Raw genomic sequence first — 19,219 nt, forward strand, 5'->3', positions numbered from 1 at the left:
ATAGGATAAACAAGGATGGTTGGTTTTAGGTTTTCTTTTGGCTCATCTCCCCTCTCCCATGTTTCTGTGATGAACATAGAGAAGAAAAGACGTTTAACAGTCCTATGTAATGTGAACTTCTGTTGAGTCACCCAGCGAGATCTTATGCAAGTTTTGCTACTCAAAAGAGGTTGTACATATTGTTCCAGAAATATCAGGGCTTGTGTATTTGAGTTAGCGATGCTGGTCGACCCTCATCTGGTTATGACCATGGAGTATGGTTTTAATTACATAAAAGGGCATTTTTCGTAGGTAAAGGAAACAAATTCAAGTCATTCTGAGCATAGAGAGAAAGAGGTAGACCAAGCCCGGTGGGTGGGGGGATGTATAGAGTATGAAATTTTACTTTTACTAGTTTATATCTAAAGTGACCTTGGAATTTAAATGGACATCTTGTTTTATTTTCTAGGCCAAACACCAGAGCACCCTAGAAGGTTTAACTAAAAGAATGCTCATGTTTGACCCAGTGCCTGTCAAGCAAGAGGCTATGGACCCTGTCTCGGTGGTAAGTTTTCCAGGATTGAATACCTCTCCTTGTTTATTCCGAGTCATACCAACATGGGTGTGTCTTGTGTCAGTCCCTGAAGTTACTCACCACTTGCCAGTCATTTGGCAGGTAGAGCAGTAACAGATGAGAGGTGTGTCCCCTCAGCAGCAGCTGCATCCCTTAATGAACGTGACCCCTGCTTCCTCGGTGTGTGCCCCACACCCTCCAAGACATGCTCAGCATAACTCTTAGGCCACAGGAGAATCTGGTTGTCACAGAAGTAGATTTAAAAAACTCCCCAAACCTTTTGTATGTAAAACCATATCAAGAATAAAATGATTCGCTTAAAAATCAACGACAACAGCCACAAGGGGCTGCGACCACATGAGAGATGACTGAGAAGCCAGAGAGAAGGAACTTGGCAGTGAGGACAGAATCTCATTTCACTGGGAAGAATCTGACTGGGTGGGAATTATGTCCACTGTCGTCTTCAACGTCCTCCTGCTAAGCTGGCCTCTCTCCCGAGCCAGACCATTAGGTACTGTGAGACACCAGGGGACTAGCAACTAGTGCCGGTGTTTATGTAGGTGCGGTACTAGTGCCATGAAGAGGAGACGTGGTGGGCAGAGGGGTGTCTGACTTAAGAGCAGGAGTGGCTTAGACTAGAGCGGATCTGTTTTAGTGATAATTGAACAACAAGGCGATGCTCCCACTCTGTCTTGGTTTTTTTCTTCCTCGGGCTTGGAAAATATTCACAAGGGGAAAAACTTGGCCCGGGTTTGTGTATCCGAAGGTTGGTAATGACACGCTTGCAAAATTAGATCATCCTTGTGCATTGGCTGAGGGAGGTTCCTGCCAAAACTGTTTATACACGGGGGTCAGTTCGAGGCCCTCGGAACCCAGTTGCCATGGATATTACTAAGCCAGTGAAGTATTTACCAGTGTCTGTAATGAAAAGCTAAGTCAGAGCGTCTTGAAGGAAATGACATTTACATTCCAGCATGATAACTGGATAACCGAGTGTCTGAATGTGATAATAACCAAGCAATAATAATTTTATTAATTGAAAAAGTAAATTTACTTCTGATTTTAGTCCATGCTACCATTTATCAACCCCTTTTCCCCCAGCCATGCAGGGTCCTCTTGGAGGAAAATTAAGGTGAAACAATTTCCCCATTAATTCTGTCTTTGAAATGTGAATAGGTTCTCAGTGCTGGAGAATATGACTAATTTGACAAATGATGCAGAACCATCACTGATGGGTTTCACTCTTGGGTGTACTTCCAGTGCTTTTAATCAAGCATGGAAATATGGCTCAAGAGCCTCATTTCCAGCTAAAATGAAGATCCACATTGCTAAATTGATATGAAATAATTAAGTGAAAGGAAATGCACTTAAGTGAAAAATGGGAAATAAAATAAATTGGAAGTAACTATTAACTTGTAATGCTATAACTTGTATTAATGCATGAAGTTAAAATATGTAGAAGTATATTTTTGCAGCTAATAATCTTTTTCTCCTTCATGTGCTGGATTTCAACTGACACCTACAAAATTTAATTAGATATTTTCACCAAAAGTTAATGTCAGTCTTTACAATGAAGGGTTTTTTTTCCCCTTAATTCAGAGAAGAAATTTTAGTTAACTGAAACATTAGAAGAGTAAGGCGTTGTAATTATTTTTGTTTTAAAAAGTCAAATAAAGAGCTTTGGTTTCCACTCTTAATTACATCTTCAGATTTCATCTTCTTTACCTTCATAGATGCACTGTATGAATCTAATTTATTATTCTTTTTTTCTTTTTAATTCAGTCTTTGGCTCGAGGGTCAGAGTCTTTGACTATTCAAGTGTATGTTATAAATTTTAAGGCAACATGGGACATTTATACAATTTTTTTAAAGTCCCACTTATGAATAAAAATATTTTTATTCCCCACCCCTTAAAAGAAGAGCCCAGCAGAAGCAATCTGCTTATTTGGTATTTTGCCATAGCTTAGAAAAAGTGAAAAATGTCATTTTTTCTCTTACTAAAATATAAGCCTTCATACTATTTGCTGCTAAGCTTGTGCTCTGAGGCTTTGGATCACCCTGTTAGAATGTGTGAGAACAAGGAGTGGAGTATCCCTCCCTCCAGGTCTGTGCCAGGGATCCTTGCTGCTCACTGTCCCCAGGGTTGGCAGACTCTCCAGCAGGTCCCTGAGCCTTGATTTTTTTTTTTTTTTTTTAATTTGTGAAATATGCACATGTAAAGAAATTGTTTGTTTGTTTTACCATTTCTAAAAAGGTTGAAAATTTAAAGGATTTGATTCAGGAAGTCAGAAAGCAAATTGTTTTTTAAAAAGCCAATTTTTAAAAAAATATCTTTTTATAAATATCTTGTGTTCCTATGGGAAGATTACTTTTGAAGAAGTGTGTTCCTCTTTTTTTCTTTTTGGTTTGTGAATATTGTCTTCTTTCGGACTCTTTAGAGATTGAGAGGTACTTAGAACCAGTAGTTTCCCTTGCTCCATCCTAACTAAATTTCCATGGATTTTCTGGGCTAGTAGAAAGAGAGCCTTCTGCTTTGGTTGCACAGAGGGGCAAGTCATTTCCAGATGTGTTCAGTCACCCTGCCCACTTAAACAGGCTCCTTATGGAAAACTCACCAAAACCTTTCCTAATAAAATAAGAAGCTATGGAAATTCTCATTTTGGTATAAAGTGGTAGACCTTTGGGAAAATTATCCAAACCCTCTGCCTTTTTCCCCAACATAATATCTCTCCGCCCCTCACCCCCCCCCCCCCCCGCCAAGATTCAAAAGAATTGGTCCTCTGCTTAGCCTGGCATCGGTGAAGGCCTGCTGAGAGCGTGTTAATTTGCTCCAAGCAGTCGTCAAGTGTTTATTGAGCACCTATGCCAGGCCCTCGCTTCACATTCCAGTGAGAAGCAGCAGTCAGTGAATACATACACGCTGGAGGTGTGGATGTTTGAGTGCATGTTCCAACAGAAGGAAGGAACTTTCCTTCATAACAGATGGTTTTGAAAACTAGACCCCTTTCCTCCCTTGATGAGTCTGGGGGTTGGGGTAGAACTTGATCGTGTCTTGTCTTTGGGATGGTCTGTTCCAGAACAGGGGGGTCGGCATTGAATGTCCTTCCATGGCCACAAACAACGAATTTTCTGCTTCATCCACCCTTGCCAATGATTTGGATTTAGGACCAGTACAGCCACGCCTATTTGCATTGCTTTGTTAGAAGATAGGAATGGTCTGGAGCAGAAGGGAAGCAACTGTTACCAGAGTGGACTCGCCCGGGGCACACCCAGATGGAGCCCTGTATCAGTCCTTACTCTGTGGAGATCCAAATGGTTGCCAGCTGATTGCAGTAGCTGCGTGCTCCACCCAAATAATTAAAGTAAACATGGCTCAGAGAAGATTCTGGTAAACACTGCAGTGCAATTTGCCAGTGAACTGGTTTGGAGGACCACATTTCTTCACCCTTTTGTGAGGCAGTTGGACTGGAAATAGTTAATTAGTACTCAAGAGTTGGGTGACTGGCGACATATATATGTCTCCCTGGCACTTCAGAAGAAATACATGTCCAGTAGGGGAGGGGGCATGCATTTGAAAGCAAACTACTGGTAAAAACTGCGTTTTTCTAAAACTGAGCTTCATTGTGATGACTCCTTTCTGGCTTGAGAAACCTGAGAATATTAAATTTACAAATCCCCCAAGGTTCTAAATTCCTATTTGCCTTAAACCCATGCCACGGATAGAAAAATCCAGCAATGACAGCAATGAAAGTATGTCCTCATTTTGCTTCCTATTTAGCTGCCAATGACTATTGGCCTTAAAATCTAGGTCAGAGGGAGGTCTTGGAAGAATAGGGCTGAAAATAAGGGAGAAGCTACATTTTGGTAAATAGAATCGATGCTGCCTTCCATTTCCTGAACTTTTCTGCTAGCACCAGGACTTTTGCCCTCTGGAGAATTATAAAAAGCACGTTCAAGTCCTTTAGAACTAGGAGAAGTCTGTCTCTTCCCTGAATTTAATTAATTCCTGAACTCTTCATTATGCGTCATCTATAATAATTTCTAGTGAACCTTGTGATTCTTTTTCTTGTTGGTTAATATTTAAATTGAAACATATGTAATATTGATATTACTGTGTATTTTGGACCTCTCACTTGTTGGTGTGCTTCTTTGTGATAGGTTCTAAAGAAATGTAGAAATCATCTTCATTCAAACCTTGACATATAACTCAAAGCTGGTGTTAAAATTTTGTGTATTTTGTATTTCCTGATTTTGTATCCTTCCTGTCCTTGAGCAGTATTAGCAGTTACAATTCTTTTTGCCCCCACCCCCCCACTTCAGTCAATCTTTATTCTGTCATTTAGAGCCTTGCTATTCAAAAAGTAGTCTCTGGCACTTTGGACTGCTCCCTAGTCATTCAAAATCCGCATTTTAACAAGATGCCCAAGTGAATTTGAGTGGACAGAGAAGTTTGAGAAGCCTTGTTTGGAATTTCACAGCCCCTTACAGTGTACATCTCTTGTGTAAGGACAAGAAGGGACTCCTGAGACAACCTGGTGTGTCAAGTTTTATGTTAAGCTCATTACATGGTTTATCTCTTCGAATCCAATTTTGACCTCACAACCTCCAGGAAGTTGGATTTTTGGGTACCCACCTTCAAAGCACCTGCACTTCTGATATTTAGTCAGTCATTTTTCTTGCCTTCTTTTCTAGAATTGCTATTGGTGTGCACAGGGTGTACCAGGGATTGGACCCAGGGGCACTCGCCACTGAGCCACTCCCCAGTCCTATTTTGTACTTTAGTTGGAGACAGAGTCTCACTGAGTTGCTTAGCACCTCACTTTTGCTGAGTCTGGCTTTGAACTCTTTATATATCACTACTATAAGAAATTGAACCATTTTCTCTTGCATTTAAATAAACACATAACCATTTTAAAGCAATGAATGTTATTCTCCTTGGGTATCATAGGTGTCCCGTGGGCATGCACCCTGCTGCTGTTTGGGGAGATTATACAGATTATCATGATCCAGATACAGAAAGAGCAGAAGAAAACAAAACACAGAAGCATAAGGATAAGGAACTGACATCAAAACCAGATAAAGACAAACAAAGTTAGATAATAAAGAGGTTTCACTGGCTAATCCCTTACTTCTGGGTACTCTGATGATGCTCAGTTGCTTGGAGTAGGAACCAGGCACCTGGAATTTCAGAAAGAGGAGGTGATCCTGATGTATAGTCAGGTGGAGATGCACATAGTCTAGGTCCAGAGAGGAAAGGTATGGTCCCAGTAGAGCTCTCAGTCAGTCAAAACCACTCCTGCTTCATTCCCCGGGGGGCCCAGCTCCTGGTACTGGGAGTTTAACAGGGGTGCTCTACCACTGAGCTACACCTCCAACCCTTTTATTTTTATTTTGAGAGAGGGTCTCCCTAAGTTGTTAAGGCTGGCCTTGAACTTGAAAACCTCCTGCCTCTACCATTCTAAGAATGGGTTGTTCACAGCTGGAACCCATCAGAAGGTACTATTAGCATAAGAAATGTTTCATGTCCTGCAGAGTTTAAAGATACTAAAGCTAGAGAGTTTCTGCCAGTTGAAGAAGTCCCATCAGAAAAGCAGCAAGGTTAATGTGTCTTGGCTGGGTCTCGGGGGTTCCTAACACTGAGTCCTAATAATAAAGACCCACAAGCCTGTGATACAACCTGCTTTAGAGCCTCACCCGGTATCAACCTTGACATTGGACTGGGCAATCTTAGAATAAAACTACAGATTCCCACATATCCCAGGACCACACTGGTCTTATTGGTTCTAACGTTTCTGCTAGACCATCTCTCTCATGGTCTTTGGTGGGGGGATCAATTATATATGTGAACTGTTTTTAAAGCCCATGTGATTGTGCCCTGTTAGATATTGTTGTTTTACTTTGTACTTCAAGCAAATAACGTTTCTCATCTGACTGTGGTGACATGTGTGGTTTTTTTTCCTTCTTTCCAACAGTCCTACCCATCTAATTACATGGAGCCCATGAAGCCCAACAAGTATGGGGTCATTTACTCCACGCCGTTACCCGATAAGTTCTTTCAGACCCCAGAGGGCCTGTCACACGGAATACAGATGGAGCCAGTGGACCTCACGGTGAACAAGCGGGGTTCGCCACCCTCGGCTGGGAATTCTCCCTCTTCGCTCAAGTTCCCGTCCTCTCACAGGAGGGCGTCCCCTGGGCTGAGCATGCCTTCTTCTAGCCCGCCCATCAAAAAGTACTCACCCCCTTCCCCTGGCGTGCAGCCCTTTAGTGTGCCGCTGTCCATGCCGCCGGTGATGGCAGCTGCCCTCTCTCGGCACGGAATCCGGAGCCCGGGCATTCTGCCCGTCATCCAGCCAGTCGTGGTGCAACCCGTCCCCTTCATGTACACCAGCCACCTCCAGCAGCCGCTCATGGTCTCCTTGTCAGAAGAGATGGAAAATTCAAACAGTAGCATGCAAGGTGAGTTCTGCGGGCGCCAGAGCTGCTGACCCCTTCATGTGCCAGGTTTTCCCTGGACAGTGGCGTGGGGGTGGGGGCAGGGGCACAGGCAAAGCTGTTGAGTTCTGGGAAGGAAACATTCATCTGCCCAAGGCACTTCCTTGGTTTTGTTTTTTTGTTTTGAAGAGTCCATATTGGAGAGTTAGGCTGTTCACTATCCTGAGATGATTGCTTTCATTATATAATTGTCAGCCTTGGGATAGTAAAAAATCTTGATTTTGTACCTTGTTTTATTGAATACTAACATGGTTTGGGGTACAGAAGGCATTTAGTAAATACTTTTTGGTCACAGTGATAAATAGTGGCTCTGAAAAGCCACCTTGTTTACCAGCTGGTCAGACACAAGACTACAGGTTGAAAGAGATGACCAGAATTCATAAGGAAGAATCTCTGCAAAGAAGTCCAGGTCCCTATGTTTGCTGCTTGCTGGCAAAACAATAGTCAGGAGAAACAATCTCTCACAAATTTATTCTTGCTCTAATCCTGCCAAAGGCAAATAAATATTCACACATTAATGCTATAGATAGGAGCTATGCAGTGAGCATTTAAAAGCTGAAATTGGCAAATTATATGTAGAGTGACTTTTCCTTTTTTATTTTTTAGTACCTGTAATTGAATCATATGAGAAGCCCATATTACAGAAAAAAATTAAAATTGAACCTGGGATTGAACCACAGAGAACAGATTATTATCCCGAAGAAATGTCACCACCCCCTTTAATGAACTCGGTGTCCCCCCCTCAAGCATTGTTGCAAGAGTAAGTATATTTAGGCGTACCTGGCTTTTGCATCTTGGGATCTGGAGTGGAAAGACAGGTTACAAACGTGACATGCTGTGAATGACCAGGAACTTCTTACATTGTGTTGCATCTAGTGGACGGTAGCTACGGTCAAAGACAGAGACTCTCCAAAAACTGCACTTTCTAGCCTTGTGACAACAGTTACCTCAGCTTTTCAGTGAATTTGTCACCCATGGTTTTTCAACTCACCACATAAATCTTTTTTGTTTGTTTGTTTTTCCATCCTTCCTGGCTTGTGTGCATAGTTTTCCTGTGCAAAGGGCGAATCCTTGCATAGATTGGATCTGGTGTTCTAGAGAGTCCACGTAGCTGGGGTCATGAAATGGTTCACGTGGACACACAGATTCTTCCTCTCAGGTATCATTCCTGATATGTCTGTTATGGGAGATGTCTTTAATCAAAGTCTTCCAGCCAGCCTCAAGCCCCAAAGAGGCGCTCCAAAATGAGTCCTGTAAACAGCGCTAGCAACAGAAGCTTGTTCTTGAGACCCAGAGAAGCTCAGTGCTGAAAGGACTCTATTCTCAGATCTTCATAGCTGCCTGCAGGGTGTTCCGTGCCCTGTAGAATTGCCATCCGCAGGAGGCCTGTGCTGTGTGCTCTGACACAGGTCAAATAGTATCCCATGTGGGACTGGCCACTGTAGACATCCTTGCCTTGCCCGGGTGGTCACTCTGCAGGCTATGTTTGCGGTTACTGCAAAGATGGCCTTTGAATCCTGGCTGCTCACCACGTATATGACCTTGGGCTAATCACTCCTCTTTACTTTCATTATTGATTAGAATCATTGCTGTTGTAATTATGTTGTGGTGCTTCAGTTCAGTGGCCTAGTTCAAGGACAATAGTCATTGTCTCTGCTGGATCCCACCATCATCTTCCTCCCGTATCACTTTTTTCTCCACCTTGAATAAATGTTCTACCCATCTTTTCACTTCTCTTCTCTACCTTTCTCTTACACACTTTAACAGCCAAATCAAAGACTCTGGTTTTAGAAGAGGTGTTTTCTAGTGACTTCAAATATAATCTAATGGTACCCACATTTAGCTTGGGGAGATGCCTTCGTGGTAGCCCACGTATTAATTCTCCCCTGCAGTGAGCTGCAGTCTTTTTTGTTTTTGTTATCATTTATTCCCTGATAGATGAAGTACAAGAATGCATCTTCTTACCCAGCTACAGCAGCCAGCAGGGAGACTGTCTGAGAGAGTTGTATACTATTACCACTCACAATTACATAGTGCCCTTCCCTAAAGAGACTTTTCTAGGTATTTGCAAAGGAATTGTTTCCTTCAGGGTAAATATAGAACTGATGAGCTAAATGGCCTTAATCACAGTTTGCTGTGGGGACCTGCACTTGATCTGTTCCTGATAAGTGCTGTCTCTGCTGTCTTGTCCAGGGCTAAGGAGCTGACTGCATCTATTTAAGCACTCAGGTAAAAGGAAGCACAGTGACTGAGTAAAATGGTCACATCTTATAGGCTGAATCACCTCTTTCTGATGATGAGGGGTATCTCTGGCAAGGTAACATGTACTTGTAATTCCTGCCCCCGTGATAGAAAAGATACCATGTAACTAAATAAAGCCAAAAACCAACATAGAAAGAGATCCATTGACTGAAAAAGTATTGTCCAAAGTCTAGGCTATTCTGAATTATAATTCAAAACATTTTAGAAGAATACTTGAAAGCAGTCTCCCATTCTCTGGGTGATCTCAAACCCCATGGCTTTTAATGAGGAATGAGTAATGTGCTTGTTTTAATGCTGACCTAAGAATGCATTTTGCTCCAAAAGGGAAGGAAAAAAAAATTCAGATTAGCCACAACTGGGACATGGACTCTTTAAGTAATTCTCTTACAGATGTGATTAAGTAATGTCTTGGAGTGGGCCCAGTAGCAGCCCACATAGGAAACCAGCTAGCTAGGAACGAATCACTTGAACCAAGAGCCCAGGACTATTGCAGTGAGGCAGACCCAGGAATATTTGCCTTAGGAAGCACCTCTTCCCAAAGACTGAGGTTACAGCTTTAAAATTCATTTGTTTGATCCTAGAGTTAGAACTTTAGCATTAACAGCACTCACAGGTATATCAAATGCCTCTTGTTATATATTTGCATATGTGAAGATGTATGTAGAACAAAAAGCTTAAGGATCCAATTGCTCTGACATCTGTATTGTAGCAAACTTAGGAGAGGTCAGCCTAACTCAAAACAAAGACCAGATAAACAGCGATCAGGTATCTGATACTTGATAGCTGTTCTCACTTCTTGGTTATAATCCTGAACCACCTCTTAAGAATGAGGAGTTAGAAGACCAGAAAACTGTGAGGTCTCAAGACCCTATCAACAGCTATCATTTAGGAAGTTTACCTCTGGGGCTTCGCACACATTTCCCACAATAACCTTTGAAGAAAATACTGTGTCTCCCAAAAGCCCTCTGAGGTAGCATTGCAATCATCGCGCCTGTTACAAAGAAATTAAGTACCTGGCCCAGCATCACAGATGCTATCAGTGACAGAACTGGAATTTAAAGTTGGAGCCCAAAACCTTTCAGTGTATCCAGATGCACAGCTAGGAAAAGCAGTCGTAATCACTGTGCTGAAACTATTAGATTCCTGTCCCATAAAATCCAATAAAATTGCAAGAGATTTCTAAAGTTATCCTGGGATAGATATTTGCCCCATATCCCAGAGACTTAGGAGATATAGTTAACCATTGAATTTCTTCCTCGGCATTTGGTTTCCTAGAGTTGAAAGTTAAAAATAAATTGATAAATTTCTTTTTTATGAAGGATTGTAAATTAATAATTCCGCATTTTAAAAAATTATGTCTGTAAACCTCTGGCTTCTCTGTTCTCCCCATTATTTGTAAGTGCGTGGTGCGTGCGTGCGTGCGTGCGTGTGTGTGTGTGTGAGAGAGAGAGAGAGACTTTCTCTCCATCCCGCCCCCACTGCTTTACATTCACTCTCCGGAGTCTCTAAACACTCCTGGTTTGTCCTTCTGTTCCCTCCTCCCTTCCAGGCATCGGGGTAGGAAGGCCAAGTGACGCTCACAGCTGACAGTTTTCTTTCCTAATAGGAGTGTCAGGAGTAAGTCAAGGTCACTTAAAATAATCATACCTTTTGTCCTTTTTTCTCATCACTTCTTAGCATGCCTGTCAACGTTACTGACAAGGGATGTGTATTCAGATTTTTAACAAGACAAAAAAACAAATCTCACTTCAGGGACTCCCTTATTGATTTCATGATTTATTTGTTTGGGTCTCAACAACTTGAGTATTCACCCTCATCAAATCCTTGTCTCTTCCCCTTTCCACCAGTCTTTTTTCTCCCCCTGCACCCTCACACAAGACATTCCCATGTGATCCAGAACATCTTTAGGAGTGAAAGGCATCTTTGGTCACAGCTGGAGGCCAGCACGTGCCCCTGTAATGTATCAAGGGCTCCATCATCAGGAGAGTGAATGGGCCGTTGGAGCTTCTTGGTGGCAGATGCTGTCAGAGGGAAGCCTGAGAACATGAGGCACAGCTTTTCTCAGCCTTTCCCCAGCTGCCTTTTCTCTCAACCAAATTTCCTTTCTGAGAAAGACACAGTTGATAGTAATGATGCTTAATGGGATTTGATTTCAGATCCACCTAGGAAAATTATGCAAATTCTGGAATGTGAGAGAAAGCAGGAAAGTAGGGAGGATGTCAGGCATCCTGGGGGGAGCTGGCAGGTTGATGCTGGGGAGCTGATGTCATGGGGAATAGCCTTCCTCTCTCCCCTCTAGGATTTTTTTTTTTTTTTTTTTTTTTGAGAGGGGACAGTACTGGGGATTGAATTCAGGGGACGCTTTAGGACTGAGTTATATCCCCAGTCCTTTTTTTTTTTTTTTTTTTTTGAAATAGGGTCTCACTCAGTTGTGGAGGCTGGCCTTGAACTTGCTGTTCTCCTGCCTCAGCCTCACATCACCGGCCTTACAGGTGTGTGCCACCGCACCTGGCCCTCACCCTCCCTCCTAACGCTGCAGTGGAACTCTTTCTAGTGCAGGAGTGGTAGTGCCAGCACAGGCTGCTGTCAGTCTTCTATCCCACATATGTGGAGCTCAGTGAGCAGCTAGAGGCTTGGTTACTATCTGTACTACTCATTTATGTTTGTGAAGATGGCAATGCCAACATTTTTTTTTTCCTCATAAGAGCCAGCATTTGAAATTTGAACGTGAATTGGCAGTCTTTAAAAGATGCTGCTAAATGTTAGTTATATAAAGGATGAAATGTAGAGACATCCTACAGTATTGTTGCTCAAGATATAAGAATTTGACTTTTTCTATTTTTCCCTAAAGAATAATAACAAAAATCAGTGCCGCAAGTGGAAAAATATAGTACCGTGTTCAGCATTGCCTAGTACCATGAAATCTTGTCGATAGGCAGGTTTTTACTGCGGGAAAGATCCTCTCCCAGCGTGGCACCTCCCTCTAGCATAGCATCTAACCCTTCTTGCTGTCATTACTTATCTCCATGTCTGTCTCCCCCTAGAGTGTGAGCTCCTCGAGGGCAGGAACCCTGTTTTTATTCATCTTTGTGTCCTGGTGCCAAGCCCAGTGCCTGGCTCATGGTAGGTGCTCACTCAATGTTTGTTGAATGAATATAGCAGTGCTTCTTGGGTTGAACGGCTAATTTTTTTGTTGTTGTTTATTTTGTTGGGTTTTTTTTTTTTATTTGTTTTGCCCAATGTTGTTAATGCTTTTAGTTGACTGAAGAAAAGGCAGCAGCTTCACTCAACAGTTCTCACTTGACCTTGGCTTTCACAGGAATCACCCTTCAGTCATAGTGCAGCCTGGGAAGAGACCTTTACCTGTGGAATCTCCAGATACCCAAAGGAAGCGGAGGATACACAGATGCGATTATGATGGATGCAACAAAGTGTACACTAAAAGCTCCCACTTGAAAGCACACAGACGAACACATACAGGTAGTAGAAACACCGGCCCCGCTTCTGTCTTAAGAAGTAGGCGGGTGAAAGTCAACTTCTGGCTTCTACCATGTTTTGTAGGTTGAGCATCCCTAACCCAAAAATTAGAAATCTGAAATTTTTGGAGCACTTTGGATTTCTGGATTAGACCTGCTGAACTGATAAAGTCTGTGCAAACTTTCCAAAATCTGAAAAACTCTGAAGTCTGAAACACTTCTAGTCTCCAGGGTTTTGCATTAGGAGCTCTCAGCCTGCATGATGAAAGTTTTCCAGGCCTCTGCAAAGTTACCACAGTCACCCACAGATGTCTCTATCAGTCATAGAAGAGCAGTTTTTATAATGATTGCCTTTTGTAATGAATTTGAGTAGATTAGAATAATCCCTGCAACCAGGTCCCCACAATCTCTTGAAGTACTGTCCTCTAGCCAGGAAAGGGATGGAGACTTTGTTGCTGGAACAGAAGGGAAAGCGCTCTCACCACCAAGGATGTGGCTTTCCTGTGAGCTCTTGTAGCATACGTACATGATAAAATTTATCATAGCAAAGAACACTTCTTTACACAGAGCAATAAAATACAACAGTGCCATAGAAATGGAATTCAAATAGAAGGCTGTCCTCCATAGAAATAAAAATTGAATATATTCAGGTAGTGTCCATCTTTTAAAATTGAAGGAACTCCTATGCCATTGCCTACACTATTTGTTCTAGGAAATCTTCTTCCATTTTGGTCAATACTGAAAATAGATAGTGAGTAGCCAGATCATATAAACATTGTTACATAGATGGAGAAAATGTGCACTTGCTATCACTGCTTTCCTGACTTAAGGAAATCATACAGAAACGTTTTCAATAGCCTGATTGATTGCAGTCAGTATTGATGATTGATGTGTACAGTAAGCTCATGTCACCTCAGACTGTCCAATTTAAAATTTTGGTTTAGCGGCAATTTGCCTCTGTGTACATTTTCCTAAACTCAGAATGCAGATTGCCCTACTGAATTTTGAGAATTGTTCTTATTAGGAACATTAATAAAGAGAGGAATTTGGGGTTTGGAAGCATCCTGAGTTGTCGGTGAGACTCAGGCATGGTTAACAACTTCCAGCCTAAAATGAGGAAGGCATTGAAATATTTAGATGACAATTCAGATGTACAAATATACCTCTTGGTATGTATATTCTATGGGCAAAGGAGATCCTATAAATCTAGCAAGGTTTCTAGAGAGCGGGCATGTTAATCTGATACCCAGTACCCACTACAGGCCGAGTATCCCTCATCTGCTATCTTGGAGCCAGATGTGATTCAGATTTCAGATTTGATTGGAATTTGAAATATTTGCAAATACATAATGAGATATCTTGGGGATATAGGATCCAAGTCTAAACACAAGATTTGTTTCATATGTACCTTATTTATATACATGGCCTGAAGCTAATTTTGTACAATAGTTTAATTTTCTGCATGAGATGAAGTTTCATGGTGTAGAATTTTCTACCTACAGCAATGTGTCAGTGCTCATTTTGGATTTGGGATTGTGGGGTTAGGGATGCTTAACCTTTTAAATGTTAAGATTGCTATTAATAGCGCTTTTTATTAGTAAGAGCCTTCAGACTGGTTCTCCTCATCGTTTTCCCATAAGGGTCTTCTAATCATCACCTGTAATTATCACTGTAATACAGGAGGGTGATGTAGAAACCTAGCTTCTGAGAGGTGGCATATTATTTGAAAACTTTTGAATAGTTATAGGAAAATGCCTCAAACTTTGAAATTTGACTTATTGAATCTGTAGTACTACATATAATTAAGCTCTCAAGTAGGTTGAAGACTTAGAAAAATACCAGTATAGATCACCACGTGCTCCAGATTGGTAGTCACTCAGAATGGATCTCATTTTCTTTATGCTTTAAGAACTCTTAAAAACCATCCCCATTTGGGGGTTTTGTTTTGTTTTTGCTAGCAGTCATTTAAACATTAGAAGAATTGATTTGTTTTTTTCTTGTTTGTCCCGAAATGCTTTACAGACCAGTGTGTTATCGAAGGGACAAATATATTACCTTTTCTTGGGAATAATATTTTTCAATAGCATTAACTCAGCCTTTGCCATCTTTTCAAAAAAACTAAGCTCTTTTCTCTTTCCTTTTGCAGGAGAAAAACCCTACAAATGTACATGGGAAGGATGCACATGGAAGTTTGCTCGGTCTGATGAACTAACAAGACATTTCCGCAAACATACTGGAATCAAACCTTTCCAGTGCCCAGACTGTGACCGCAGCTTCTCCCGTTCTGACCACCTTGCCCTACATAGGAAACGCCACATGTTAGTCTGAAAGCCTCCGTCTCCGCCTCATTGTGACTCCCCACTCTCCTGGCTCTCTCTCTGTCCTCCCTCCCATTATCTAACTCATTTTTTACATGTACATTTTAATTTTGATTCAGCTGGTCTGAATCTCTGAATTTATATCATTCAAAACTTCCATATGGTCAGTAGTCGATACTCTCTAATCCTCCCTCTCCTTACCACGGGTCAGACCTAAAGAATGTGAACACTTTTTTTTTTTTCCGGGGATGCTAAGCAAACCCTTCTTACGTTTAATGTAATGAGAATAAGGGAACATGTAAACTAACATACCAATTGTCGGTTTCTCCATGTATTCCTCAAAGAATGTCAAAGTAAATGTGTTAGAAATACAGTATCAAGCCTGCTAGTCCTTGCCAGAGACATCCGTACCTCTCTGCCTGGTGATCCCATTTTATGCTTGACAGCAAAGAGAAGGGTGGCCCCCATCACCAGTTATAGGAGGACATGCAGCAAGATGTCACACGAGCCCAGTCAACTCTGCCATTGTCCTTCACACATCTTCCGTGTGGACCTGCATTATTGTCACTTCTAAATCAATGCCCTCTTGTATGCCGGAAGCTATGTGGAGGGCTGTGCCACCATTGGGTGATGAGCCAGGGCTGCCAAATTAGGTGGCTGATATGTGACAGCTCAAGACATGGGATACTGCTGTGCCTTGTAACAGCAAACAGAAGCAGAGGGGCGTTGAGGGGAGATGCATTGTGCAAAGCGGGAAGTGGGCAGTTCCTCCTGAGCTAGGGCCTGTCAGTGAGGTGTCCAGATTTGGTCAGCTGTGCCGTGCATCTGTAGAGCTTCAGTCTCTGTACAGAGTGCAGAACCATGCTGCAAAGCCAGGTGCCTGTGGGGTTATCCACACAACTGTCTCCATTTCTTTACAATAGCCTTTGGATGGTCAAGTTTGAGAGTAAGGAATCCACAGAAATATTTGCCCAGTAATGATTAAAAAAAAAAAATCTTTTGGGTAAGGGTATGAATGGTCTTTCTTTTATCTAACTTATAGCTTTTTTGCATACAGGGAAACATTGAGTGGTACTTGTATTCCCCTGTCAAATCAGTCACATAGCTTTCTGTGTGAGCTGGGAGGTGCCAGATTGGCTGTCCTTTGTGTTCACGGCACATCATAAGTGAGCATCTGCTAAGGCTTTAGGAGATTGATTCAGTTAACACGTGAGTGACACTATTTGTAAGTAAAACTAGTTGTGAAGCACACATACCTTCATTTTAGGAACAGACTTTTGAAAAATAGAAAACCACAGTTCAGGGATTTATATATGTAGCTTGAAAATTCCCAAAAGTTTACTGTCAGAACTAGCAGTTTCCCATCATTATCCATTATCCTGTCAGAAGAAACTGAAAATAATGACTCGTATTTAAGAGAAATAGCACCATTATCGGAAAGTTTTTCAAAAGCAGGCTTTTGAGTACCACAGTCCAGTAAAAATAATTGATAATGTAGAAATGTCATTAGTCTTCAATTTGAAGAAAATGAGCAAAGGTCGTCAATATGGTTGCATAACCAAATACCCCTTCATCCCTCCATGAAGGATGGAGGAGGAGAAGAGAGAAGAACGGAATCCTGAAGATTCATCCCAGCCACAGCTCAGGATCCAACACAATCTAAACTGGGAGGAATACATAACTGTTTTAAAACATCATTGAATGATTCTGGAGGCCTGCAAATCACCCGGGGAGCTTACTTTGGTGGCGCTATGTTTAAGTTAGCTGTAGGGCCGGCACCCCTGTGAGGGCCTACTCGTCAGCCCTGTGAACCAGCTGGAAGGAAATGTAGGTGAGAAACGCAAAGAAATTTGTTTATCTTGGCACTTGGATTTCTTTTCTTTCAGCACTGCAAAATGTTTAGAATATTACAACGTGCTAATCGGGGGTTTTGTTTGTTTTCCTTTTTTTTTTTTTTTTTTTGCAATTATGAAATGAACTAAGGAACAGAAATGACTTCTTTCTGATAGGTATCATCTGTATTGTCAATGCTTAGTCACATTTATGCCAGAGTGTTCATGTCTTGAAGTGGTTTTTCAACAATACACTGAAGAATTGAGAGGGAGTGCAGGGGATTTTTTTGTTGTAGGGAAGATCACCAGCTTGTGTTCCAGCCCATATAAAGCGGGGAAAGGAGGCAAGAAAGGGTAGAATTGATCTGTGAAACAGCTCAAAGTCTGAGTGCAGTTAATAGAAGGCTTCATGGATTCTCATGAAATTTGGTGTCTGCTACAGCATATTTAAGTTTTGTTCAGAAGACTGTATTATGTTACTATGCAGCTTGCTTCGATCTTTGTTAATAGTTCATTAACAAAGATCCATTTTCACTCTGAAAGAAAAGCAGCTCAGAGTGGCCATTCTCTGTTCCCATGCTGGTTTGATATTCTTTAGATGCCATTGGCCCTTACCAAATTTTCTTATATATATATATATTTGTATTTTACTATGATAGTTGAGAAATTTAGTCTCTTAGTCATTTAGCTATTATTGTGGAAGACCTCAAGATATGAGATAAGATGCCCTTGAAACATGTTTTTTTTTTTAATGATTCGCCATGTTATTCTCAATCATTATTTAATTGCAATATTTTAATTTGGTGAGAATGATTTGTAAACATGAAGTCGTTGTCATGTAAATTGTTAGTTTATTCAATTATTGCTCAAGTGTCATCTTGAAGAAGTCATAAAAATTAAATCAGAATCCATCATATTAGAGTTTCAAAATGTGAATTTACATCATAAATGGGCATTAACATTCTAATTTGCTTGGTTTGGAGAATGTCTGCAGCATAGCTATGTTCAACCAAGGAGATGCTAAATATGCAGAAGTTTCAAGAGCCTTGGAACAGAATTACAGGGGAACTATGTGTATATGTATGTTTTATTTAACACCCATCTGCACTATCAGTATTGCACTAATGTGGGATTTGAAAGACTATATTTCTGAGACTGTATATCTGCTCATCATTCCTGATTAGATTGGTTTAAAGACAATCTCAAAAGATCTAAGGTTTAAAACAATTTGGTTTGAAAATACACAGTTGTCTTGAAGGAATTGCTGTCACACATAAAGTCACTCAGAGTTGTCTTTATTCTCTTCTTGGTCAAGGTTAACAATTTCTAAATGATTGCAAATTCACTTAATACATTTACAAAGCCATTTTACATGCATTAAACGAGGGCTACAACATGTTTTACAAATACTAGCACTTTTTTTTTCTGTTATGTACTTAGTGTTAGAGGGTCAAAATAATCTTTCTGCTTAGCATCTCTTAAACCATACCTGCAACTATAGCAGGATTATTACATTTACAGTACTTTAATACTTGTATAAACTATGCAGAAATTTTTAATAAAGTGTAATATATTTTATAAGCTAATAAGACTGAATGGGTAAAGGTTTTTAGCATGCATTAGTATACTTGCAAATACTGAAACATTTTGGTAATCTTTCTTACTAAAGATGTGAATGTTTAATGTACCTTCTCTGTTTCTACTCTGTAGTCCAATGGGAATTCAGTAATGACATTTTGTCATGTCAAACTGTGAACATAAATTTGTACTGTACAGTCCTCATATACTATATACAGTATGCAATATATGTATTATATACTTGTTAATAAAACCATCAGAATATTAAATGTGATCATGTGATTACTATGTAAGCAGTGATCACTAAGAACAAAAAAGAACCATGTAAATACCCTGCTTAGAAATTTTGAAATAAGTCACTCTGAGCACTCATTGATGGAAGGAAAGAAAAACAGATCAACTTCATGTTGCACTCAAGGAGTTAACTCTTCCCTAAAACTATAACCCAACTAGCAGGAAGTCTAAGCTCAAACCATAAAACAAACAACCCAGGATAAATCTATAAAACATTCTTGAAATATTTATTTGTTGTAAGCCCTACCTATTTCCAAGATGAATTTGCAGAGCCTCCTTGGCTCTGGTTTAAGTCTGTCCCTGAGAAGTGTTGGAAACTTAATTCCTCAGTACAGCGGCACTGAGGTGATGGGCTTGGTGGGAGGTGCTTGTATCATAAGGGTTGAGCCCTCCCGAATGGATTAATGCCTT

The 19,219-nt window shown here is 40.9% G+C and overlaps 1 protein-coding gene across 2 annotated transcripts in view; it reads left to right on the plus strand.

Moving 5' to 3' along the window:
• Klf3 (KLF transcription factor 3) overlaps positions 1–18,783 on the plus strand; it is a 33,732-nt gene extending 14,949 nt beyond the window's left edge. For both annotated transcript variants that reach the window (XM_046448041.2, XM_046448128.2), the window contains exons 2-6: positions 449–544; positions 6,526–7,012; positions 7,655–7,808; positions 12,630–12,790; positions 14,933–18,783. In XM_046448041.2, coding sequence (XP_046303997.1) covers positions 488–544; positions 6,526–7,012; positions 7,655–7,808; positions 12,630–12,790; positions 14,933–15,114 — 1,041 coding nt within the window. In that variant the 5' untranslated portion in view covers positions 449–487 and the 3' untranslated portion in view covers positions 15,115–18,783. The remainder of the gene's footprint in view (positions 1–448; positions 545–6,525; positions 7,013–7,654; positions 7,809–12,629; positions 12,791–14,932) is intronic.
• Positions 18,784–19,219: the final 436 nt, after the last annotated feature.

The sequence above is a fragment of the Marmota monax genome, unplaced genomic scaffold, assembly GCF_021218885.2.
Source record: "Marmota monax isolate L192 unplaced genomic scaffold, Marmota_monax_Labrador192_F-V1.1 WCK01_AAM20220418_F8-fsc00025, whole genome shotgun sequence".
Lineage (NCBI taxonomy): Eukaryota > Metazoa > Chordata > Mammalia > Rodentia > Sciuridae > Marmota > Marmota monax.